The sequence below is a fragment of the Bubalus kerabau genome, chromosome 3 (genome assembly GCF_029407905.1).
Source record: "Bubalus kerabau isolate K-KA32 ecotype Philippines breed swamp buffalo chromosome 3, PCC_UOA_SB_1v2, whole genome shotgun sequence".
In the NCBI taxonomy this organism is placed as follows: Eukaryota; Metazoa; Chordata; class Mammalia; order Artiodactyla; family Bovidae; genus Bubalus; species Bubalus kerabau.
This window is the reverse complement of record NC_073626.1, coordinates 55,883,255-55,911,132: the sequence shown is the minus strand read 5'-3', so window position 1 is coordinate 55,911,132 and position 27,878 is coordinate 55,883,255. Positions and strand designations below refer to the sequence as shown.

General features: G+C 41.8%; 1 protein-coding gene across 1 annotated transcript; it reads left to right on the top strand.

The window, feature by feature from the left end:
- Positions 1-8,815: 8,815 nt before the first annotated feature.
- On the top strand, positions 8,816-9,339 carry LOC129647665 (tubulin-specific chaperone A-like). The gene has a single exon (XM_055574710.1). The coding sequence runs from the start codon at positions 8,816-8,818 to the stop codon at positions 9,140-9,142; it is 327 nt and encodes a 108-aa protein (XP_055430685.1). The 3' UTR covers positions 9,143-9,339.
- The last annotated feature ends 18,539 nt before the right edge of the window (positions 9,340-27,878 follow it).

Below are 27,878 nucleotides of genomic sequence, written 5' to 3'. Positions count from 1 at the left end.
GGGTGATATTTACTGCTAAAACATAATAAAAATACAGAGAGTGGTTGCCATTCTTGGAGAACAGTAACACCCTGTTCTAAAATCTTACAAGTCATTTGATTCATTTTATTAACTAATTTTTATAAATGTCCAGCCAATGCTGAGCCAGAATTAGTGAACACAGTTCCCAGTCCACACAGGAAGGACTTTACCAAGGTAAAGAATAAATTGGTGAATAAATTGTCAGCCCCTACAGACGTAGGACCTGGCCCAGACCTGGCCAAGAAGTCTTGCTTCTGCCAAGATGGACCCTTCAAACTGCTCCCAGACCCCATAGCTGGGCCTCTTGTGTGGCCAGCCAGAACCTGTAGCCTCTGCCTGCCTTGCCCACTGTCATGAGCCCCTGTAGCCTGTCTGCCTGGATGACAGCATGTGTCCAGCAGTTTTGGCTCACTGATCCTTGAAATGCTCCAGGCTGAAATCCCTCTAAGATTATTTCTTGCCAGGCTTCCCACCCTCAGCCCCCAAAGCCTACATTCTGGACCCTGGGCTGGCTTGTTTCTGACTCTGTTGTTCCCATCAGTATTCACATGGCACTTTATCCCTGGAGTTCAGTCGCCACCTTCAGCTGCCCTGACTTGGGCCCTAGGGATGCAGAGGTGAATGGAAAAACACCCTCCCGCCACCACTGAGCAGTACCCAGGCCAGCAGACCAGAGCTACTTCCATTACTCCTAAGGTTGGGAAGGGCTTGTGAGCAACTGAATGCCAGATTCTCTTTGGGGGAAATGTCCTCAAGAAAACAGTTGTTTTTGTTCTCAGAAGATCAAAATGCAACACAAAAAGTTCTTAGAAAATATAAAACACTAAACAAGTGTGTTCATTATTGGCCACAACTTTGCTTTCCACAAAACCACCCAGATGTCCATGCCCCTAGCAGATGTTCAATAACCACAGACCACCAGGTCACACCCAGAATCTCACACCAGACCCTGCATGAAAGGTTTTATTGCTCCTTTAATTCTCACAACAATCCTACAAAAAAGGCCTATAGTTGCCCCAGTTTATAGAAGAGAAACTGACATGCAGAGTCAAAGTGACCTGCCCAGGAAGGTCATGCAACTGAGAAGTGCAGAGCAAGAATGGAGCCGAGCACATAGCTCCAGTGTCTGAGTACCTAACCACTCTACAACACTGCCCTCTACAAATGCAGCCTGCAAGATACTGCAGAGGACTGCTCCTGCAAGAAAACATATATTGGGCAAACACTAAGTAGTCCTGCTACATGCCAGGTCCAGAAATGAGAATATCCAGCCCAGGCATCAAGGAGTCCTCATCACAAAGACCAGTCAGATTTGCAACAAGCCAGGATGACTTGGATTGTTAGTGGACTGGCAGTGCTTATCTGCACAAGGTCCAGGTGCTTCCTCGCAGTTCACATGTGGAGCTTGGCTCATTAATCTACACACATCAAACCTGATCATTTTAATAGAGTTATCTCCCTTCTCCATGGTCACACCAGCAGCCTCCAATTTCCTGTGGCCACTGGGAAGCTGCCCCTGCCCACCTCAGGCCCTGCAGACAGACACAGAAACATAGCGTGCGGGGAGCGAGCTCCGCCCCTGGCAAAGGTCATGAGGAAGGAGGCTTGGCATACGCAAAGGCAGGATCAAGCCTCAGGAGTCTCCCTGGAAATTCTCGAGCATCTACCCCCAAAACCAGAATCTGCCTACTTTCTGCTTTGTGCTTTCACCTACACCTCTGATTTTACGGGGGGCTGTCCCCCACTGCCTCTCTCTGAAAAAAGAGTTAGTTTACAGCTCCAGTTAATAATTCCTGGGTGTGACAGTGTTTCAACCTACAAAATCCTTTGGAAGTCCTCTAGCCTGCCTGAATAGGTTTTTCCGGCCACATGTGATTGCTCAGAGCCTCCCAACTGTGAGAGGCATGAGATGTTCTAAACTGTCTAAACACAGATTCCTTTGAGTAGTTAAAAGATTGATTAGAAATTGTATTAGTGAAGGGTTTTTCACTTGTTGGGCCAATGTTTGCTGCTAAGTCTCCGTATCCCTTACCTGCTGTGTCCCTGGCAGTGTATTGATTAATATAATTGGTGTAAATAGTAGCTTTAATGTTTGTAACCTGGGACCCTTGAGTTAATTCTTTTTCTTGTTATAGCCCACCACACCTTTGCTCTGTAGGAATGCAACTTTATCTAATGCTTTTGGAGGGTGGCGCTTGACGTATCACCTTTAGAGAAAAATAAGTTTTCTGAAGAACGGGTCTTAAAATGTTAACAGGCCTCCAGGCCAGAAGATGATGCAAATCACCTAAACTTTTGCATATGATAAGTTTGCAGGAAGAAAGCCTGGCTTACTGCATGACTCTACCCCTTCCCTCATTATCCTCTATGCATAACTTAAGGTATAAAAACCACTTTGGAAAATAAAGTGCGGGCCTTGTTCATCGAAACTTGGTCTCCCCATGTCGTTCTTTCTCTCACCTTCTGGCTGAATTATTCAGCCTCTTTTCTCCACTGAATTTCCTCACTGAGCTATCCTTATTCTATTACTCTTTATATCCTTAATTAAAGTTTAATTAAGCAGTTGTTTTCTGATCTCACCAATGCCGTCCCCACTTCAAATTCCCTGGATCCACCAGGACTGGACCCCTGCAATAGAGTATTAGGATGTCTCCCCCTATTCCTGGTCTGAAAATCTATGCTTTTTACAATTTATTGTTTTTAATATTACCCCAAAAGTGGCAAAATCGCTTCTTTACTCAGTCTGCAAACAGGAGTTAAATACTCATGAAGTTGTAAGAAAGAATAAATATGTTATAAAATTGATTCTAATAAGCTTCTTTCCTCAAAAAACCAATTTAATGAATACAGTTTGACTTCTATTTCATTAATAATATGCCAAATCACTCTGCTTTGTAAGAAGTGACTATATGCAGAGGATATTACTGTAGGACTACATTTTTTTCTGTACAATTAGCTGCACACATTTTCTGACAGACTAATTTATGCACTAATGCTTTTTAAAAGCAAAGGCATTTTGCATAGAACTGTACTTCTTGGAATCCATCTGTTGACAAATGTGTGTGTTTCTCACTTTATTTGTTAATGTTGTCCCCTGCTCTGGGATGATCTGGCAGAGGAGTCAGCCTGTTTCCTGGATGAAATAAATACTAAAGGGTAATTAAACACCAGCTGTTAGAAGGTAGGAAAGTGCCCAAAAGGTGTGGTGAGTTCTTCGATTGAACTTTTTGCTGCTATTAAGTGGGAATTGAAATAAAACGTGATTAAAATTTCTACTTTGGATTTCCTTGTTTGCCTATCACCTTCTCTACCAGGTGGAGGTCATTGCAAGTTTGTTAAACTAGCTCAAGAAAGCATCAAACCACAGTCCATCAATTTGGAATATGCTGGACTTCATCAGGCTGGTTTGATATACAGGCAGAACTTGCCATCATCCACAGGGCACAGCTGAAGCGGTCCTCAGGGATTCAATCCTTTGTCCCAGGAGAGGAATAAGCCTGCCTCCTCACTTGCGGAGGGCTTTGAAAATTATAAAACACTTTGATTTCCAATATTTTATTTTGTCCCAATCTTAACTGTTGATGCTCACCAGCCAAAGACCACCAGGAAGAGAAATAGAATTGGGTGCTTTACTTGATGGAACAAGGGAGGCGGCATACACAGGTGACATGAGGTGCTTTGATGCAAGGGAATCCAGAGAGCCTGACTATAGGATTGGGGCTTATGTCCGTGGCTTTGGAAAACGTTCAAGGCAGCAGCAGTGTATTGTAGGTTGAGTGCTGCAGGACAGGGAAACAATTCAAAAAGCAGATGTCTTGGTAAATTTTATCTGGGAGACAAGGAGAACAGATCAAGGCTGGAGTTGTTGTGGGAGGAGAGTCAGGAGCCAATGGAGTTACCAGGTCATTGTGTGGCTGCCTAGTGTTGTTTGTCTGTCTGTTCTGGCAGGACTGGGAGGTAAGATCTTGTTCTAGCATGTTCACAGAGTGTTCAATTGTGTGTGCAGCTGGGAGCTGTGGGCTGCTGCCTATGGTCTCATAGCAATCCCCTGGGCAAGGTACAGTTCCTGGGATGGAGCAGCCAACAAATGTCAGTCAGATGACAGTAGGGCAGGTAGGGGGGAATAAATGAATGGGTACCTACGATCAACATCATCAGCATTTTACCAATGAGGAAATTCAGGCTCTGAAGGGGGTTGGAGGTCACTTTCCCTATTAGGCTTGGGAGGCAGAGAGAAGACCCACTCAGTGCCGACCTCTGGAACCTTACCTTAGTAAGCTCTTCACAGCACTATTAGCACCAACCTACCTTACAGGCCTGGAAACTATGGACGAAGTGATCGACTCACAATCATCAAATGATTAGATACATAATTAACAAAAAGTGGCCTGTGGCTAACTCAAATACTCTGGTCTTTCTACCACTCCAGCTTGCTCAGGTCAGCTCCTATCTAGAGAGAGCTGGAAATTGAACCTCAGGTCACAAAGTTGGTGGGTTTCCAGCATCAGTGGAGGTGAGGTTGGGTGTGCCTCCTGTCTGACTCTGCTCCTGTCACACTTTGGAAGCCCAGCCAACCCTGGCCCTGTTGTCTGCAGAGGCAGAGACACAGAGAAGGAAACAGGATCCCTTGATCCTGTGGAACGCCAGGGCCAGATGGCTATGGAAGGAGCCTGAGCTCAACCAGGCAGCTCCCTAGAGGAGGTGTCCGTGAGCCAAAGGACAGGAAGAGAGCAGCTGCCCCAAGAGGGCACAGAGCAGCATGATGTTCATGATGTTTATGAAACAGCTGCAGTGGGGTGGTCATTCCTGTCCCTGTCACAATGTGAAAAACCTGAACTCTACAGAGGCACGAGTTAGCAAGTTAGTGCAGCCAATGCTCAAAGTCAGGCCCACCGTGCTCCACAGTGCCATCTGGCACATGACAGATGGACAATGACTAACCTTTACAATGGGAGTTAGAGAATACAAAAGGACCCATCCCTAGCTCTGCCATCTGCCTCCAACTCTCTCTGAGTTCTGAGGCATCTCTATGTCTGAAATGGAGCCCTGCCCAAATGAGCACTCCCCAGGCCAGGTTCATGGAGCCCAGGGACACACAGAAACTCGGAGACTAGTGAAGCTTCTTCACCAGCTTCTCCTCCTCTCCAGAACTGCTGCCCTCCAGGCTGGTTTCCAGGTGGGAGTGAACTTTGGGTTGCATTTAGACAAAGGTTCTGTTCAGATGCCATCACTCTAGGATGTTCCTATTCAGATGAGATGCCTCTGGACTCGCTTCCCCACCCCCCAGTCAGGCTCCCCAAGTCTGCAAGGCTTGCCAGTGGGGCTTGTGGAGCCACCCACAGGTTCACCCAGGCTCCTTGGCAGCACTGTGGGCACTAAGGAAACACAATCTCCCCTGGCAGCTTTCCTGCCCACCCCACTGCTGCTCTCCACCCCAATCTGGGGAGGGATTTGAAGGAGCAGCTCTTCCAAGCAAGTTCAAATACCCAATTTCTTTGCCTGCTCACCTAATACTTGCCCTGCAACCCAGATGGGGAAAATGCACCTTCAGCCAATGACATGAGCATCCTCCCACCCTGCACTGATAAGCAGTCACTGCTTTCTGAATCGCTGTCATCTTGACATCCTGGGACATAGGCACACCCTGTCAGTTTTCCTCTGCTTGCTTTGAGACTGAACTTAATCTTATAATTACATGAGGTAAACTGATAAACTATTACTGATTTTGGGTAAAAGACCACAGTTAACTTAGAATCCTGTTCCCTCTCACTGAAAGATAGTGCATTTTGATTTGTTTGTGGTTGTTTAGTTTTTTTGTTTGTTTGTTTTAAGCAATTGAATTACAACTTCACAGAGCAGCTGGCAACTGTGAAGCAGAAGGGAAAGTGTGCATGTATGAGAAATCACCCTTCCTTTTCCTTCCAAATGATTGAAAGTATAAATTTGCTTGAGATAGCATCTTGCAAATAACAGGACAGCAAAAGGGAAGGAAGTGAATCTTAGCAGCAAAATCCTGGTGATTCCAAGACATGAATTTACCAAATGGTTCTGGTGAACTCGTCCAAACACAGGTTCCTCCATCTTCTTGAAGATCCACCAGCAGAGGCCAACTCAGAGGAGGAGGAGCAAAGCAATGCTTCCAGGGAGAGAAAAGCTAGCCTGTGTCCAGCAGCTCCTGCACCAATCACACATCCCACCAGTACAGGCTCTGGAGGATTAATCCCCAGATTGTCTACCAGTTTGCTTGCTCCTCCCACAATACGACCACTCCCAACAAAAGTTATTGGATGAGAACAGATCAAACCAAGTGATCCATTGGCTAATCATCCATCAATCACCTCTACCTCAAAGGTTGGAAATGAGAGACAGAGAAAGCATGTGCAATTGGTGAGAGAATTTTAGTTAATGGGGTTGCATTGAATTCAGGTTTCATGATCATATTAGACAGAGGCACAGATAAAAGGTGGCAGAAACAGAGAAGGAAAGAGACAGTGCAAACAAGCTCATACATGGAGGGGGAAATAAAAGCCATGGAAGGGAAGTTGTCACTAAAGGACAAATAGGAGTGTTCCAGCTCCCAGCCCTGTACCTATGGTTCTAATGTGTCTCCTCCTGCAGCCTGTTCAATCTTCCTAACAGGCCTGCAGTGCAGTAATGAGGAAGCTGAGGTGTCAAAATTTTAAGTTATTTACCAAAGTTATGCAAAGAATTGTTATTGTTGCTGTTGTTCAATCACTAAGTCATGTACAGTTGTTTGTGACCCCCATGGACTGTAGCACACCAGGCTCCTCTGTCCTCCACTATGTCCCAGAGTTTTCTCAAATTAATGTCCATTGTGTTGGTAATGTTATCTAACCATCTCATCCTCTGCCTCCCCCTCTCTTTTTGCCTTCAATCTTTCCCAGCATCAGGGTCTTTTCCAATGAATTGGCTGTTCATGTCAGGTGGCCAAAGTAGAATACCTGATCCCAAGGACATTCTCGATTTTTGAAGCCCCAGTCATCCAACCTCAAAAATGAAATTTGTAGGAAGACCCTCTTGGCCTCGATCATATGAGTCTTTTTTTTTTTTTTTTTTTACTCACTCATGCATCCACTCATCAATCTTTGAAAGCACCACCAAGCTCCAGGTCCTTCCAAAGCACTGGGATACTCAGACCCTGACTCTGCCCACTATGTTTCATGAGGAGCTTGTGTCCTGACTGCTAAGTCCCACCAGAGCACTCTGCAGGCATTCATCCTTCAGCCCAGCTTGTGTCCTAGTGTGGCCTGTCTGGGTCCTGGTCATATATAACTTGGTACTCTTTGTTCTGGCTCATTTTTTAAAAAATTTGAGATTGTACCCATGTACCATCTTGTGCACTTTACACACTCTCTGTCTTTGGCATGCTCATTCACACACTCACACCTGACTGGAGAGAGACTGGGTAGGTAACACATGAACCTCTGTCTTTGAACGGAGATGTCCTGTTTCCCAGTTCTGCACTCATTAGGACCACAGCTCTTGTGTGGTTGGCGTGGTTTCCACCTGGACTGATCTCATCTGAAAACAAGCCCCTGGGGGCCTGCTCAGTCCCTGAGGGCCATGCTTCCTCCCCACCTCCTCTGTAATGAGGGATGCAGAATTCATCTGTGAGGTTACCTACACAGATTAAATGGCTCCCCAGTTTCAATTACAAGATTTGGGACAAGTTAAACCACTCCATCTAGGGCTTCCCAGGTGGCTCCATAATAAAGAATCTGCCAACCAATGCAGGAAGCATGGGCTCAATCCCTGAGTCAGGAAGACCACTTGGAGAAGGAAATAGCAACCCACTTCAGTATTCTTGCCTGGAAAATTCCATGAACACAGGAGCCTGGCAGTCTACAGTCCGTGGGTTGGCCAAAGAGCTGGACATGACTTAACAATTAAACAACAACAAACCAACCAACCTTTAAACTTTAATTTTCTCACTTTCAAAACAAGGTAATAAGAAGGACCATCTCCTAAAACTAATGAAATAAAAGGGACTAAGCTCGCACCCTCACTCTCCTCAGTCTGGCCTCATCGACATCACCCTGGGCTCTCTCCCCACAGCCTTCTGCTGAAGCTTGATACTGGGAAGGCACTTAACCCCTTTGTGAGGGGAGATACCTCCTCCCTCTCCCTTCACCAGCAAACAGTCCAGCAGAGTCCAGACATTGTGTCCATCCTAAACCTGCATGCAGGTGTTGGGTGTGTGCATGTGAAGTCCTGGAGGAGCTCCTCAACCTTTGGCTCGTGAAGATGAGAAAAGTGCTTATAGCAAGGAAGACCCCACTTGGAGAACTGAGCTCAATGTATGTCACATACTTAAAATAGAAAAGCTACAGTGTGGGCTCTGATCTGTTTTTACTTTCATCCATCAGTGAACAAAAACAATATAGGTCTTAATATAGGGAATTCACTGTAGTTTGTCACAAAAGAAAAATCACACCAAAGGGTCACAGCTGCATTGTTTTCAGCCTACATATATATCACACACACATACATACATACATATATACACACATTCACACTCAAAGTCCAGGTGAAAAATCAGGCAGAAAACTCTCAATTCACTTAAAGAATTTTTGACAGTTAACCAAAGGTGTTATGAAATTAAAATTAGCATAAGCACACAGTTTTCTCTTAATTTAAAAATAAAATATTGAAAGACTTTGGGCAGAGAGTAGTCAAGATGGCACAGTAAGAAGGTCCTGAGCTCACCTTCTCCTACAGGCACAAGAACATTACAACTATTTGAGCCCCTCCTTTCTGCAGCACTCGAGGGACCATGGCCAATCCTCACGTGAGGCAGATCAAGATTAAAACCAGCGTGGTGAAGAGATTGGTCAAAGAAAAAATGATGTATGAAAAAGAAGCAAAACAACAAGAAGAAAAGACTGAAAAAATGAAAGCCAAAGATGGTGAAAATTATGCTATTAAAAAACAGGCTGAGATCCTACAGGAGTCCTGGACGGTGATTCCAGACTGCCAGCGCAGGTTGGAAGCTGCACACACTGATCTTCTGCAATTATTAGAGAGCAAAAAAGACTTGGAAGAAGCTGAGAAATATAAGGAGGCACGTTTAGTACTGGATTCAGTGAATTTAGAAGCCTGAATTTTTCTGTACAGGGTATTTTTTGCATTAAATCCTGGGATCCATTCCACAATTCATTATTTTTGACCACTGCTATGTGTTCAAGTAGTATGAAAATGTGATTCTTTTTATGAAGTGCATATATTTTTCTTTGCCTAATTTAATGTGTCAAATAAATGAGTTCATCTAATAAAATTGCTTCTTTCATACAAAAAAAATTACAACTATTTACAGAGTAACTATCTATGAGAACAACCTGAAGGCTAGCAGAAAAGATCTCCTACAAATAAAGATATAAAGAGGGAACCACAAAGAGGCATGTAGGAGGGGTGGATTCATGGTACAGTCAAAGCCCAAACTCCAGGTGGGCGACTTCCATAAAGAAAGATAATCACAACTGCAGAGGTTTTCTCCAAGGAGTGAGGGGTAGAAACACCCCAGCCAAAGATCCTGCATTGAGAAGATAAGCCCCCAGAAGATCTGGTCTTGAAGGCCAGGGGTTTGCTTTAGGAGAGTCAGAAGCTGTAGGAAATAGAGACTCCACTCTTGAAGGGCAAAATCTCACACTCCAAGACCCAGTGCAGAGGCAGTAATTTTTAAAAAAGCCTGGATCAGATCCACCTGCTGATCTTGGAGAGTCTCCAGGAGGCAGCTAACACTCTCCCTAGAGACATAGACAGTGGTGAAGCCATTTTGGGGATTTTGCTCCCCCACAAAAACACTGGTGCTGACAAATATCAGATCGGAATCTTCCCTCTAGCCTCTTGTCTGGGGCTCACTGCCCACCAGCCAGCTGGAGTCAGTCCTGAAACCAAGTCTCAAGCAGCCAGCTATGAGAAGAACCACATAGAGCCACAAATGGCACCAGCCCCAGGACTCCCTGGAACCCCCAACTAGCCACTCCTCTGGGACTAGCCCTTCATACAGTGACTGGCAACCTTCACATGAAGAAAGACCTGACAGCCAGTAGGGCCAGGAGCCAGCTCTGTGATTGTCCGATCACATCACCCAGACCCATGCAGCACAAACAAGACGCACCCCTAGAACACGGAGCTCCAGGAACAGAGGGGAGTGCTCTGCTGGGACACACACATCTCCCACATAAGGTGATTCTCCAGGACTGGAAAATGTAACTGATATACCAATGATGTTGTTGTTTAGTTGCTAGTTTGTGTCTGACTCTTTTGTAACCCCATGGACTGTAGCCTGCCAGGCTCCTTTGTTCATGGGATTTCTCAGGCAAGAATACTGAAGTGAGTTACCATTTCCTTCTCCAGAGGATCTCCCCAACCCAGGGAGTGAATCAATATCTCCTGAGTCTCCTGCATTGGCAGGCAGATGCTTTACCACCTGGGAAACCTGATATACCCAATATGTAGAACTAAAAAGAGAGTCAGGCAAAATGAAAATACAGAGGAATGTAGTCCAAACAAAAGAATAAGACGAAAACTCAGAAGAAGAACTGAGCAAAGTGAAAATAAGTGATATGCCTAATAAAGAGTTCAAGGTAGGGGGCTAGGAGCTAAGATGGCAGAGGAGTAGGACGGGGAGAACACTTTCTCCCCCACAAATTCAAAAGAACATTTAAACGCCGAGTAAATTCCACAAAACAACTTCTGAATGCTGACAGAGGACATCAGGCACCCAGAAAAGCAACCCAAGTCTTCGAAAGGAGGTAGGAAAAAATATAAAAGACAAAAAAAGAGACAAAAGAGGGAGGGACGGAGTTCTGCCCCGGGAAAGGAGTCTTAAAAAGAGAGAAGTTTCCAAACACCAGGAAACATTCTCACTGCCAAATCTGTGCCGAGCCTTGGAAGCACAGAGGGCAACATAACAGGGAGGAAAAATAAATAAACAATTAAAACCCGGTAACTCCCCCAGTGGAGAAGCAGCGCAGACGCCTGCACACGCCATTAGCAAGCGGGGGCTGGGCAGGGAGGCGCGGCACGGGCTGCATCGCTTAGAGTAAGAATCTGGCCTAAATACCCTGAGCGCTATCTGAGCAAAATAATCTGGGCTAGCAAACCAGACTGTGGGATATCTACCATGCGAAAAGCCAGCCCTAACCTAAGACACTGCTAGGCCCGTGCATGGAACAAAGGACTGAACAGAGATAGCAGGCTGCAGACCATCCCCCTCTGGTGACAGGCAGCCAGAGCCAGAAGGGGGCAATTGCAGCCCCAGAGAGACATTATCTATAAACTGTAAGCAGGCTTCTTCGCTAACTAAAACTTCTTGGGGGTCTGGACGGTCAACATCTGCCTGAGAAGGTGCACTGGTTGTACACCTAGATAACTGAGCAGCGGGGAGGCGATAAGTCGCAGCAATCACGATCGCCAAACACCTCATCACCTGAGCTGCTCGGACCTGGGAAGGGCACAAAACGCAGGCCCAACTGAGTCTGCGCCTCTGAGGACTACCTGAGTGCCTGAACCTGAGCGGCTTGGACCTGGGAGGTGCAAGCAGCCCAGGGCCAGCCACCGATGGTTCCCGGAGGAGCAGCCTAGAGCCTGAGCAGTGTGGGCAGGGAGGCTACACGCACCGTGAGCAGAGGCAGACCAAGTGTGGCTGAGGCACTGTGAGCACACTCCAGTGTTATTTGTTTGCAGCGTTCCTCCCTCCCCACAGCATGACTGAACAAGTGAGCCTAAAAAAAAAAAAAAAAAGTGTCCTCCACTGTCCCCTTTGTGTCAGGGCGGAAACCAGACACTGAAGAGACCAGCAAACAGAAAAAGCTATAACAGAGGGAACCGCCTTAGAAGCTACAGGCAATAGATTAAAACCCTGTGATGTTTTATCAATGGTGCTGTATAGAAGGAGAAGTTTTGAAACTACTGTAAAAATAAGACGATAACTGGAAGCAGGAGGCTTAAGTCCAAACCCTGACTCCAGGGAACTCCTGACTCCAGGGAACATTAATTGACAGGAGCTCATCAAACGCCTCCATACCTACACTGAAACCAAGCACCACCCAAGGGCCAACAAGTTCTGACATGCCAAACAAATTCTCCAGCAACAAAGGAACACAGCCCTGAGTTCCAAGATACAGCCTGCCCAAAGTCACCCCAAAACCATAGACATCTCATAACTCATTACTGGACACTTCATTGCACTCCAGAGAGAAGAAATACAGCTCCACCCACCAGAACACCGACACAAGCTTCCCTAACCAAGAAACCTTGACAAGCCACCTGTACAAACCCACACACAGTGAGGAAATGCCACAATAAAGAGAACTCCACAAACTGCCAGAATACAGAAAGGACACCCCAAACTCAGCAATTTAAACAAGATGAAGAGACAGAGGAATAGCCAGCAGATAAAGGAACAGGATAAATGCCCACCAAACCAAACCAAACCAAAGAGGAAGAGATAGGGAATCTACTTGATAAAGAATTCCGAATAATGATAGTGAAAGTGATCCAAAATCTTGAAATTAAAATGGAATCACAAATAAATAGCCTGGAGGCAAGGATTGAGAAGATGCAAGAAAGGTTTAACAAGGACTTAGAAGAAATAAAAAAGAGTCAATATATAATGAATAATGCAATAAGTGAAATTAAAAACACTCTGGAGGCAACAAATAGTAGAATAACATAGGCAGAAGATAGGATTAGCGAATTAGAAGATAGAATGGTAGAAATAAATGAATCAGAGAGGAAAAAAGAAAAACGAATTAAAAGAAATGAGGACAATCTCAGAGACCTCCAGGACAATATTAAACACTACAACATTCGAATCATAGGGGTCCCAGAAGAAGAAGACAAAAAGAAAGACCATGAGAAAATACTTGAGGAGATAATAGTTGAAAACTTCCCTAAAATGGGGAAGGAAATAATCACTCAAGTCCAAGAAACCCAGAGAGTCCCAGACAGGATAAACCCAAGGCAAAACACCCCAAGACGCATATTAATCAAATTAACAAAGATCAAACCCAAAGAACAAATATTAAAACCAGCAAGGGAAAAACAACAAATAACACAAGGGAATTCCCATAAGGATAACAGCTGATCTTTCAATAGAAACTCTTCAAGCCAGGAGGGAATGGCAAGACATACTTAAAGTGAGGAAGGAAAATAACCTAAAACCCAGATTATTGTACCCAGCAAGGATCTCATTCAAATATGAAGGAGAAATCAAAAGCTTTTCAGACAAGCAAAAGCTGAGAGAATTCAGCACCACCAAACCAGCTCTCCAACAAATACTAAACGATATTCTCTAGACAGAAAACACAAAAATGAACCCCAAACAATAAAGTAAATGGCAACAGGATCATACTTATCAGTAATTACCTTAAATGTAAATGGGTTGAATGCCCCAACCAAAAGACAAAGACTGGCTGAACGGATACAAAAACAAGGCCCCTACATATGTTGTCTACAAGAGACCCACCTCAAAACAGGGGACACATACAGACTGAAAGTGAAGGGCTGGACAAAGATTTTCCATGCAAATAGGGACCAAAAGAAAGCAGGAGTAGCAATACTCATATCAGATAAAATAGACTTTAAAACAAAGGCTGTGAAAAGAGACAAAGATGGTCACTACATAATGATCAAAGGATCAATCCAAGAAGAAGATATAACAATTGTAAATATATATGCACCCAACATGGGAGCACCGCAATATGTAAGACAAATGCTAACAAGTATGAAAGGAGAAATTAACAATAACACAATAATAGTGGGAGACTTTAATACCCCACTCACACCTATGGATAGATCAACTAAACAGAAATTAACAAGGAAACACAAACTTTAATGATACAATAGACCAGTTAGACCTAATTGATATCTATAGGACATTTCATCCCAAAACAATGAATTTCACCTTTTTCTCAAGAGCACACGGAACCTTCTCCAGGATAGATCATATCCTGGGCCATAAATCTAGCCTTGGTAAATTCAAAAAAATAGAAATCATTCCAAGTATCTTTTCTGACCACAATGCAGTAAGATTAGATATCAATTACAGAAGAAAAACTATTAAAAATTCCAACATATGGATGCTGAACAACACGCTGCTGAAAAACCAACAAATCACAGAAGAAATCAAGAAAGAAATCAAAATTTGCATAGAAATGAATGAAAATGAAAACACAACAACCCAAAACCTGTGGGACACTGTAAAAGCAGTCCTAAGGGGAAAGTTCATAGCAATACAGGCATACCTCAAGAAACAAGAAAAAAGTCAAATAAATAACCTAACTCTACACCTAAAGCAACTAAAAAAGGAAGAAATGAAGAACCCCAGGGTTAGTAGAAGGAAAGAAATCTTAAAAATTAGGGCAGAAATAAATGCAAAAGAAACAAAAGAGACCATAGCAAAAATCAACAAAGCCAAAAGCTGGTTCTTTGAAAGGATAAATAAAATTGACAAACCATTAGCCAGATTCATCAAGAAACAAAGGGAGAAAAATCAAATCAATAAAATTAGAAATGAAAATGAAGAGATCACAACAGACAACACAGAAATACAAAGGATCATAAGAGACTACTATCAACAATTATATGCCAATAAAATGGACAACGTGGAAGAAATGGACAAATTCTTAGAAAAGTACAACTTTCCAAAACTGGACCAGGAAGAAATAGAAAATCTTAACAGACGCATCACAAGCACGGAAATTGAAACTGTAATCAAAAATCTTCCAGCAAACAAAAGCCCAGGTCCAGACGGCTTCACAGCTGAATTCTACCGAAAATTTAGAGAAGAGCTAACACCTATCCTGCTCAAACTCTTCCAGAAAATTGCAGAGGAAGGTAAACTTCCAAATGCATTCTATAAGGCCACCATCACCCTAATACCAAAACCTGACAAAGATCCCACAAAAAAAGAAAACTACAGGCCAATATCACTGATGAACATAGATGCAAAAATCCTTAACAAAATTCTAGCAATCAGAATCCAACAACATATTAAAAAGATCATACACCATGACCAAGTGGGCTTTATCCCAGGGATGCAAGGATTCTTCAATATCTGCAAATCAATCAATGTAATACACCACATTAACAAATTGAAAAATAAAAACCATATGATTATCTCAATAGATGCAGAGAAAGCCTTTGACAAAATTCAACATCCATTTATGATTAAAAAAAAAAAAAAAAACTCTCCAGAAAACAGGAATAGAAGGAGCATACCTCAACATAATAAAAACCCACAAACCCACAGCAAACAGTATCCTCAATGGTGAAAAACTGAAAGCATTTCCTCTAAAGTCAGGAACAAGACAAGGGTGCCCACTTTCACCAGTACTATTCAACATAGTTTTGGAAGTTTTGGCTACAGCAATCAGAGCAGAAAAAGAAATCAAAGGAATCCAAATTGGAAAAGAAGAATTAAAACTCCCATGATTTGCAGATGACATGATCCTCTACATAGAAAACCCTAAAGACTCCACCAGAAAATTACTAGAACTAATCAATGATTATAGTAAAGTTGCAGGATATAAAATCAACACACAGAAATCCCTTGCATTCCTATACACTAATAATGAGAAAACAGAAAGAGAAATTAAGGAAACAATTCCATTCACCATTGCAATGGAAAGAATAAAATACTTAGGAATATATCTACCTAAAGAAACTAAAGACCTATATATAGAAAACTATAAAACACTGGTGAAAGAAATCAAAGAGGACACTAATAGATGGAGAAATATACCATGTTCATGGATTGGAAGAATCAATATAGTGAAAATGAGTATACTACCCAAAGCAATTTACAGATTCAATGCAATCCCTATCAAGCTACCAACGGTATTCTTCACAGAGCTAGAACAAATTATTTCACAATTTGTATGGAAATGCAAAAAACCTCAAATATCCAAAGCTATCTTTAGAAAGAAGAATGGAACTGGAGGAATCAACCTACCTGACTTCAGGCTCTACTACAAAGCCACAGTCATCAAGACAGTATGGTACTGGCACAAAAACAGAAATGTAGATCAATGGAACAAAATAGAAAGCCCAGAGATAAATCCACGCACATATGGACACCTTATCTTTGACAAAGGAGGCAAGAATATACAATGGATTAAAGACAATATCTTTAACAAGTGGTGCTGGGAAAACTGGTCAACCACTTGTAAAAGAATGAAACTAGAACACTTTCTAACACCATACACAAAAATAAACTCAAAATGGATTAAAGATCTAAACGTAAGACCAGAAACTATAAAACTCCTAGAGGAGAACATAGGCAAAACACTCTCCGACATACATCACAACAGGATCCTCTATGACCCACTTCCCAGAATATTGGAAATAAAAGCAAAAATAAACAAACGGAACCTAATTAAACTTGAAAGCTTCTGCACAACAAAGAAAACTATTAGCAAGGTGAAAAGACAGCCTTCAGAATGGGAGAAAACAATAGCAAATGAAGCAACTGACAAACAACTAATCTTGAGAATATACAAGCAACTCCTACAGCTCAACTCCAGAAAAATAAATGACCCAATCAAAAAATGGGCCAAAGAACTAAATAGACATTTCTCCAAAGAAGACATACAGATGGCTAACAAACACATGAAAAGATGCTCAACATCACTCATTATCAGAGAAATGCAAATCAAAACCACTATGAGGTACCATTTCATGCCAGTCAGAATGGCTGCAATCCAAAAGTCGACAAGCAATAAATGCTGGAGAGGGTGTGGAGAAAAGGGAGCCCTCTTACACTGTTGGTGGGAATGCAAACTAGTACAGCCACTATGGAGAATAGTGTGGAGATTCCTTTAAAAACTGGAAATAGAACTGCCTTATGATCTAGCAATCCCACTGCTGGGCATACACACTGAGGAAACCAGAAGGGAAAGAGACATGTGTACCCCCAATGTTCATTGCAGCACTGTTTATAATAGCCAGGACATGGAAGCAACCTAGATGCCCATCAGCAGATGAATGGATGAGAAAGCAGTGGTACATATACACAATGAAGTATTACTCGGCCATTAAAAAGAATACATTTGAATCAGTTCTAATGAGGTGGATGAAACTGGAGCCTATTATACAGAGTGAAGTAAGCCAGAAAGAAAAACACCAATACAGTATACTAACACATATATATGGAATTTAGAAAGATGGTAACAATAACCCTGTATACGAGACAGCAAAAGAGACACTGATGTATAGAACAGTCTTATGGACTCTGTGGGAGAGGGAGAGGGTGGGAAGATTTGGGAGAATGGCATTGAAACATGTATATTATCATGTATGAAACGAGTTGCCAGTCCAGGTTCGATGCACAATACTGGATGCTTGGGGCTGGTGCACTGGGACGACCCAAAGGGATGGTATGGGGAGGGAGGAGGGAGGAGGGTTCAGGATGGGGAACATGTATACCTGTGGTGGATTCATTTCAATATTTGGCAAACCAATACAATATTGTAAAGTTTAAAAATAAAATAAAATTTAAAAAATAAAAAGCAAAAAAAATAAAATAAAATTTATATGAAAAGGCAAAAAAAAAAAAAAAAAGAGTTCAAGGTAATGATCATAAGGATGCCCAATGAACTCAGAAGAACTGTGAAAAGTTTAACAAGTTAGAAAATGTAAAGAAGAACCAAATATAACTGAAGAGACTAAAATAAAATATATATTAGTAAGAATCAACAATAGATTAGATGATACAGAAGAATGGATGAGAAGGCAGAATAGTGGAAACTACCCAAGCTGAAAATTTAAAAAAAATCCAAAGAAGGAATTTTAAGAGAACTCTGGAACAACATCAAGTATACTAACATTTGCATTATTAGGGGTCCAAAAAGAAGAGAAAGGGAGTGGTTGTGGTGGTTTAGTTGCTAAGTCCTGTCTGAATCCTACAACCTCATGGACTGTAGCCCACCAGGCTCCTCTATCCATGGAATTCTCCAGGCAAGAATACTGGGGTGGGTTGCCATTTCCTTCTCCAGAGGATCTTCCCAACCCAGGAATTAAACCCAGGTTTCCTGTATTACAGTCAGATTCTTTACCAACGGGACTATGAGGGAAACTCCAGAGAGAGGGGGAGGGGCAGGGAAATATTTGAAGAAATAATAACTGAAAACTTCCCTAACCTGGGAAAAGAAACAGATATCCAGGTCCAGGCAGCACAGAGAGTCCCACACAAGATGATCCCAAAGAGATCCTCATCAAGACGCACTGTAATTAAAAGGGCAAATATTAAAGATGGTGAGAGAATATTAAAAGTAGAAAGGGAAAAACAATTAGTTACATATGCAAGTGAAAGTCACTCAGTTGTGTCTGACTCTTGGCAACCCCATGGACTGTACAGTCCATGGACTTCTCCAGAATACTGAAGTGGGTAGCTGTTCCCTTCTCCCAGGGACCAAACCCAGGTCTCCCACATGGCAGGTGGATTCTTTACCATCTGAGCCACCAGGGAAGTTACATATGAGGGAACTCCGTATGATGAACAACTGATTTTTCAGCAGAAATTTTGCAGATGAGAAGGGAATGGGTGCAAGATATACAAAGTGATTAAATGAAAAATCTACAACCAAGAATATACTACTCATTGAAGCTATTATTCAGATTTGAAGAAGACAAAAAGTTTTAAAGGCAAGCAAAAGCTCAAAGAGTTCAGCTCCTCTAAGCCAGCTTTAAAAGAATGTTAAAGGGACTCTTCTAAGCCTGGGGAAAAAAGAGACCACAAATATAAATATAAAAATTATGAAAGGAAAAATCTCACTGCTGAAGGTAACGTACACTAAAGGTAGTAGAACAATCACTTATAAGGCTAGAGGAAGGTTAAAAGACAAAAGTAGTAAAAACCATTTATATCTACAATCAAATAGTTAAGACATACACAAAACAAAAACATACACAAAACAAATAGTTAAGACATACACATACAAAAAACATGTAAAATATGATGTTAAAAACTTTAACTGTAAGGGTGGGGGGTAGAAATGCTGGATTATCAGAATGAGTTCAAAATTAAGATATTAGCAACTTGAAATAGCTATTCAATCCCTGGTTCAGAAAGATCCCCTGGAGAAGGAAACGACAACCCACTCCTTGCCATTCTTGCCTGGATAATTCCATTGGTAGAGGAGCCTAGTGAAGTAAGTCAGAAAGAGAAAAACAAGTGAAAAGATATCATTTATCAAAATGGCTAAAATAAAATATAGTAATAAAACCTGGTGAGTATGCTAAGAAACTGGACCACTCGTACATTGCTAATAGTGATGTGAAACAGAACAACCATTCTAGAAAATAGTTTAGCAGTTTCTTTTAAAATTAAACATGTGCTTACCAATTGCACTTTTGGATATCTATCCCAGAGAAATGAAAACTTACATTCAAGGACTATTCTTAGCAACTCTAATCATTATAGACAAAAAATGAGACAATGCAAATTTCCTTCAATAAATGAGTGGCAAGAATGGTCCATCCGTGGTGCAGAGTAAGACTCAGCAATAAAAATTGAATGAACTAGTGATACATGCAGTAACTTGGATCAATATTAGGAAAATATGCTGAGTGAAAAAGATAATCTCAAAATTCTCCATCCTGTATGATTCCATTTATATAACAGTCTTGAAATAACAAAATTACAGAAATGTTGAACAGATTGTTACAAAAAGTGGGGTTCAGCTGCTTGCCACTCAAAAGCCAAAAAGAGGCCTGACTGGTGAAAAGAAGTTTGCTTTATTTTGGATGCCAGCAACTTGAGGGTAAGGGTGTTGTCTGTCCAAAGGCTGACTCCCACTACTAACAATCAATGGGTGAGAGCTATTGTAGACAGAAGGAGAAGGCTCCATGCAAAAACAACACAGTCAGCTCTGACAGTCATCTTCAAATTGGTTATCAGTGGACTGATCAGTGTCATGTTGGTTGTTCTAGGTACAGTTAATCTTCTGTTACAGGATCAATTTGTTTCCATTTCTTTGAGGCCAGTTCTCAAGGAATTGTGGCAGCTTATGTCATGCGGGCTGCTTAGGTGGCTCAGTGCTAAAGAATCTACCTGCCAGTGCAGGAGACAAGGGTTAGATCCCTTTGTCAGGGAGATCCCTAGAGAATGAAATGGCAACCCACTCCAGTATTCTTGCCTTGGAAATACCATGGACAGAGGAGCCTGGTGGGCTACAGTCCATGGGGTCGCAAAAAATCAGACATGACTGAGAGACTTCACTTTCACTTTTCACTTTCAGACTTGACTAATTCAACTCTGATTAAATCTAGATGGAAACCCTCACAGCTCCAAAGATAGAATAAAAAGTAAACTCTGCCAGCTTAACAACTCTGCCCAAATATGTCTGTTCCAGTTTGAACCAAATGTTCTCAGCAGACACTTTCTCATACCTGGATGGGGAGACAAATGCCATTAGTCCAGGTAACATCAAGGTCATTTTGCTCTAAGCTGACTTTGAATCTTTAGGTAAACAGGAATTTGAGTCCTATTTTCCATCGCTAGAAATAATGATAGCCAAAGTCTATGGAGTGTCTTATGTGTGGCACCATCACCATTATTATCCCTGTTTCACCTGTGAAGATACCTAGATTCACAGCGATTAAGCAATCTTCCTAAGGTCACAAGCCAAGAGGTGCCAGAGCTAGGTCTAACCCCAGGATAACCTATGTCCAAAGTACATACTCTTTCTACCCCACCCACACCACTGCCCTGTGCCCAGCATCCTAAACATTGTGCAAATGAAAACAAAATTAAGTCCTTGCTCTTAAAATCCCCTGGTGGCTCAGATGATAATGAACCCACCTGCCAATGCAGGAGATGCAGGTTCTATCCCTGCATCAGGAAGATACCCTGGAGAAGGAAATAGCTACCCACTCCAGTGTTCTTACCATGGGATTCCCCGTGGACAGAAGAGCCTGGCAGGCTACAGTCCATGGAATGGCAAAGAGTCAAACATGACCGAGTGACTACCACTTCACTTTCTTTCTTTCTTAGGGAGTGCAGCTCTGCATATGCATACAACACAAGAGGAGTTGTTGCATTTAGTTACAGTGTGTTCATCAGATCATGAGAGCAGGAGAGCGTCTAAGAAGGGAGTGGTCCATAGCCTAGAGGGCCAGAGGGGAGAGACGTTGGGGGGAACAGCCCCTGTGAGGACAGGCAGCATTTGGGCAGGAATAGGTAAGTTATTGTTATTGTGCTTTGTAACAAAATATATGCATTTTTTCATTTTATTTCCTAACCATCTTATTTTGACTTCCCAAAGCTAGTGTCTCAGTGTATGGGGACATAGGTCATTATATCAGAAAAAAGTGGTTTTCATTGTATTGTTTAATGTATTTGTATATTTATTTTTGAGGAAAAGTGAAACTGATTTCCCACCCTGGACCCAAAGCAGCTGATCCTCCAGGCAAGAGAGCCAGGCAGCATCTCAATAAGAACAAGCACTATTTGTTGAAAGAGTATGTGATCTTCATTCTCATTTATTTGCATCCTTTTTTTCCAGAAAGTACATCAGGGGCTGGGTACCTACCTGATGTTTTTATAAGTCTTGTTTCTCAACACCATGCCCTCAACATTCCTCGGAACTGTTCTAGTTATCAACATGGAGAGGACCAAAACATTATGGTGCCCCCAAACCCTGACACCATAGGATCAAGGACTCCTCCTGGAGATCAGCTGTATAATACACAGTTAGACCAACACAAAGAAAGCAAACACCACCCTACAGATGCAGATGATTCCCTGAACAAGATAAGATTATCTTACTAAAGACAGTAAATTACCTAAAGGTTACAGTTTATGTTCCTATAGTACTTTCAGCAGTGTTGTATCTAGCCCAGGAACTACTTTCTTTATTAAATTACCTATAATACCTAACTCCTCAAGTGTTCTTCAGGCTGGCTTTGATGTTTTATTTGTTCCCTCATTAACTGGTGAGTTGAATAAGCTCTTTGATGTATGTTTGTTTTATATTTGCATCAGTCATGATTTGTAACCTTAGGAAAATTATACTTTAACAGTTTAAACACACACACAAAATAAGATATCTCCCTGAAAGAAACAAGAGCTTTGTAGCCAAGCAAATGTAGGATCAAACTGAAGCCTTTCTACTCATGTCTTGGGACAGAGGTTACTTCACTCTTAAATCTCCAGCTTTCACGCTTGTAAAATAAGGATAATATCTACCTTGCTAACGTTATGAAAATTAAATGAGATAATACATGCAGGCATTTAACACATTACATAATCCCATAAATGGCATCTACTACTACTGTAAATATTGATAATATTATGAATAATCCTTGGGGTATCTGCTCATAGTGTCACCTTGTCCTTGCCTATAACTGACTAGAACAAAGATGAACACACCAGGGCCCATAAAAATTCCATCTCTCTCTCTCTCTATCAGGAATTTAGAATAGGGATTCAAAGATATTAGTTTTCCTTTGTTCATTATTTAAACTAAAGATATGTCAGCTTGGACCTGAGGCTACTTCTGTGGGGTAACCACGTTCAGCCACATGCCTGAAGTTGGTTTTTAAAGAGATTAAATGCAAACAATGAAAGCAATAAACACTGAGGCTAAAGAAAAAGAGCAGGAAAAAAAGAAAAAAAGGAAGGAAGGAAGAGAGAAAGAGAAAAGGGGGCCCAGCTCAGAGAGGGTTTCAACTCAGGCAGCCCTAGGCTCTGCCTTCAGTAGCACAAATTGCCCCTGGGTACTTAACAAATAAGTATCTCTTTATGATTGAAGCTGAAGCTATGATGAAATTGTATCACACACAGTCAGGTGAACTTTGACTAACACTAATGTTATTGTAACTACTATTATTACTACTATTACTATCATTATTGTTGTTTAGTCACTAAGTCGTGTCCACATCTTTTTTTTTCTTTTTCCTTTATTTATTTATTTAAAGTGGAGGCTAATCACTTTACAATATTGTGCTGGTTTTTGCCATACATTCACATGAATCAGCCATGGGTGTACGAGTGTCCCCCATCCTGAAATTCCCTCCCATTTCGCTCCCCATCCCATTCCTCAGGGTCATCCCCATGCCCCAGCCATGAGCACGTGACTCATGCATCGAACCTGGGCTGGTGATCTATTTCACATATGACAATAAACATGTTTCAATGCTCTTCTCGCAAATCATTGCACCCTCGCCTTCTGCGACAGAGTCCAAAAGTCTGTTCTTTATATCTGTGTCTTTTTTTCTGGCTCATGTACAGGGTCATTGTTACCATCTTTCTAAATTCCATATATATGTGTTAATATACTAAATTGGTGTTTTTCTTTCTGACTTACTTCACTCTATAAGCTCCAGTTTCGTCCACTTCAATAGAACTGATTCAAATGAATTCATTTTAATAGCTAAGGCAGAAAGTGAAGAGGAACTAAAAAGCCTCTTGATAAAAGTAAAAGTGGAGAGTGAAAATGTTGGCTTAAAGCTCAACATTCAGAAAACGAAAATCATGGCATCCCATCCCATCAGTTCATTGGAAATAGATGGGGAAACAGTGGAAATAGATGGGGAAACAGTGGAAACAGTGTCAGACTTTATTTTGGGGGGCTCCAAAATCACTACAGATGGTGACTGCAGCCATGAAATTAAAAGACGCTTACTCATTGGTACAAAAGTTATGACCAACCTAGACAGCATATTGAAAAGCAGAGGCATTACTTTGCCAAAAAAGGTCCGTCTAGTCAAGGCTATGGTTTTTACTGTGGTCACATATGGATGTGAGAGTTGAACTGTGAAGAAGGCTGAGCGCCAAAGAATTCATGCTTTTGAACTGTGGTGTTGGAGAAGACTCTTGGGAGTCCCTCGGACTGCAAGGAGATCCAACCAGTCCATTCTGAAGGAGATCAGCCCTGGGATTTCTTTGGAAGGACTGATGCTAAAGCTGAAACTCCAGTACTTTGGCCACTTCATGAGAAGTGTTGACCCATTGGAAAAGACTCTGATGCTGGGAGGGATTGGGGACAGGAGGAGAAGGGGACAACAGAGGATGAGATGGCTGGATGGCATCACTGACTCGATGGACGTGAGTCTGAGTGAACTCTGGGAGTTGGTGATGGACAGGGAGGCCTGGCGTGCTGTGATTCATGGGGTCGGAAAGAGTTCGACGCGACTGAGCGGCTGAACTGAACTGACTGAACTGACACACACTATTAAAGTAAAGCTTAAAATTCTCCATGTCAGGCTTCAGCAATACGTGAACTGTGAACTACCAGATGTTCAACCTGGTTTTAGAAAAGGCAGAGGAACTAGAGATCAAATTGCCAACATCCGCTGGATCATAGAAAAAGCAAGAGAGTTCCAGAAAAAGATCTATTTCTGCTTTATTGACTATGCCAAAGCCTTTGACTGTGTGAATCACAATCAACTGTGGAAAATTATGAAAGAGATGGGAATACCAAACCACCTGACCTGCCTCTTGAGAAATCTGTATACAGGTCAGGAAGCAGCAGTTAGAACTGGACATGGCATAACAGACTGGTTCCAAATTTGAAAAGGAGTACATCAAGGCTGTATATTGTCACCCTGCTTATATAACTTATATGCAGAGTACATCATGAGAAATGCTGGGCTGGAAGAAGCACAAGCTGGAAGCAAGATTGCCAGGAGAAATCTCAATAACCTCAGATATGCAGATGACACCACCCTTATGGTAGAAAGTGAAGATCTAAAGACCTCTTGATGAAAGTGAAAGAGGAGAGTGAAAAGTTGGCTTAAAGCTCAATATTCAGAAAACTAAGATCATGGCATCCGGTCCCAACACATCATGGCAAATAGATGGGGAAACAGAGGAAACAGTGGCTGACTTTATTTTTCTGGGCTCCAAAATCACTGTAGGTGGTGATCACAGCCATGAAATTAAAAGACACTTACTCCTTGGAAGAAAAGTTATGACCAACCTAGACAGCATATTAAAAAGCAGAGACATTACTTTGTCAACAAAGGTCCATCTAGTCAAGGCTATGGTTTTCCAGTGGTCATGTATAGATGTGAGAGTTGCACTATAAAGAAAGCTGAGCCCTGAAGAATTGAAGCCTTTGAACTGTGGTGTTGGAGAAGACTCCTGAAAGTCACTTGAATTGCAAGGAGATCCAACCAGTCCATCCTAAAGAAGATCAGTCCTGGGTGTTCTTTGGAAGGACTGATGCTAAAGCTGAAACTCCAGTATTTTGGCCACCTGATGTGAAGAGCTGACTCATTGGAAAAGGCCCTGATGCTGGGAAAGATTGAGGGCAGGAGGAGAAGGGTACAACAGAAGATGAGATGGTTGGATGGCATCACCGACTCAATGGACATGGGTTTGGGTGGACTCTGGGAGTTGGTGATGGACAGGGAGACCTGGAGTGCTGTGATTCATGGGGTCGCAGAGTCGGACACAACTGAGTGACTGAACTGAAACTGAATTTTCCATTGTGTATATGTACCACAGCTTTCTTATCCATTCATCTGCCGATGGACATTTAGGTTGCTTCCATGTCCTGGCTATTTTACACAGTGCTGCGATGAACATTGGGGTACACGTGTCTCTTTCAATTCTGGTTTCCTCCGTGTGTATGCCCAGTAGTGGGATTGCTGGGTCTTACGGCAGTTCTATTTCCAGTTTTTTAAGGATTCGCCACACTGTTCTCCGTAGTGGCTGTACTAATTTGCATTCCCACCAACAGTGTAAGACGGTGTCTTTTTCTCCACACCCTCTCCAGCAATTTTTGTTTGTAGACTTTTTGATAGCCATTCTGATTGTTGTGAGATGATACCTCATTGGGGTTTTCATTTGCATTTCTCTGATAATAAGTGATATTGAGCATCTTTTCATGTGTTTGTTAGCCATCTGTATGTCTTCTTTGAGAAATGTCTGTTTAGTTCTTTGACCTATTTTTTTTATTGGGTCACTTATTTTTCTGGAATTGAGATGCAGGAGTTCGTTGTGTATATTTGTGATTAATTCTTTGTCAGTTGTTAATTTTCTATTATTTTCTCCCATTCTGAAGCCTGTCTTTTCACCTTGGATATAGTTCACTTCGTTGTGCAAAGGCCTTTAAGTTTAATTATGTCCCATTTGTTTATTTTTGCTTTTACTTCCATTACTCTGGGCAGTGTGTCATAGACGATCCTGCTATGATTAGGTCAAAGAGTGTTTTGCCTATGTTTTCCTCTAGGAGTTTTGTAGCTCTAGTGCTGTGTTTAGATCTTTAGTCCATTTTGAATTTATTTTTGTGTTTGGTGTTGGAAAGTGTTCTAGTTTAATTCTTTCACAAGTGATTGACCAGTTTTCCCAGCACCACTTGTTAAAGAGATTGCTTTTTCTCCCTTGTATATTCTTTTTTTTTTATTTTTTTTATTTATTTATTTTTTTAATTTTATTTTATTTTTAAACTTTACATAATTGTATTAGTTTTGCCATATATCAAAATGAATCCCTTGTATATTCTTGCCCCATTTGTCAAAAATGCAGTGTCCATAGGTGTGTGGATTTATCTCTGGGCTTTCTATTTTGTTCCATTGATCTATATTTCTGTCCTTGTGCTGGTACCATACTGTCTTGATGACTGTAGTTTTGTAGTATAGTCTGAAGTCAGGCAGGTTGATTTCTCCAGTTCCATTCTTCTTTCTCACGATTGCTTTGGCTCTTCAAGATTTTTTTTATATTTCCATACAAATTGTGAAATTATTTTTCCTAGTTCTCTGAAAAATACCATAGGTAGCTTGATAGGGATTGCATTGAATCTATAGATTGCTTTGGTTAGTATACTCATTTTCACTATATTAATTCTTCAGATCCATGAACATGGTATATTTTTCCATCTAACTGTGTCCTCTGTGATTTCTTTCATCAGTGTTTTATAGTTTTCTATATATAGGTCTTTTGTTTCTTTAGCTAGATTTATTCCTAAGTATTTTATTTTTTTCATTGCAATGGTGAATAGATTGTTTCCTTAATTTCTCTTTCTGTTTTCTCATTATTAGTGTATAGGAATGCAAGGGATTTCCGTGTGTTCATTTTGTATCCTGAAACTTTCCTATATTCATTGATTCAGTTCAGTTCAGTTCAGTCACTCAGTCATGTCCGACTCTTTGTGGCCCCATGAATTGCAGCATGCCAGGCCTCCCTGTCCATCACCAACTCCCGGAGTTCACCCAGACTCACGTCCATCAAGTCAGTGATGCCATCCAGCCATCTCATCCTCCATCATCCACTTCTCCTCTTGCCCCCAATCCCTCCCAGCATCAGAGTCTTTTCCAATGAGTCAACTCTTCACATGAGGTGGCCAAAGTACTGGAGTTTCAGCTTTAGCATCAGTCCTTACAAAGAAATCCCAGGGCTGATCTCCTTCAGAATGGACTGGTTGGATCTCCTTGCAGTCCAAGGGACTCTCAAGAGTCTTCTCAAACACCACAGTTCAAAAGCATCAATTCTTCGGTGCTCAGAACACTTAGGGAACCGATTACTGGCTAGATTAGTCTTTCCCCTTTTGAACCCCTCTTCTCCTCCTGGTCATCTCTATCTCTCTCCTCCCTCTTCTCTTCTCTTCTCTATGTAACTTCATGAACCTCTCTGGGTGCTCCAAACTCTGGTGAACACATAGGGAATTGATTACTGGCTGGATTGCTCTCTCCCCTTTTGACTCCCCCTCTTCTCCTGGTGGCTCAGATGGCAAAGCATCTGCCTACAATGCAGGACACCCGGGTACAATCCTTGGGTCAGGAAGATCTCTAGCAGAAGGAAATGGCAACCCACTCCAGTATTCTTACCTGGAAAATCCCATGGACGAAGGAACCAGGTAGGCTAGAGTCCATGGAGTAGCAAAGAG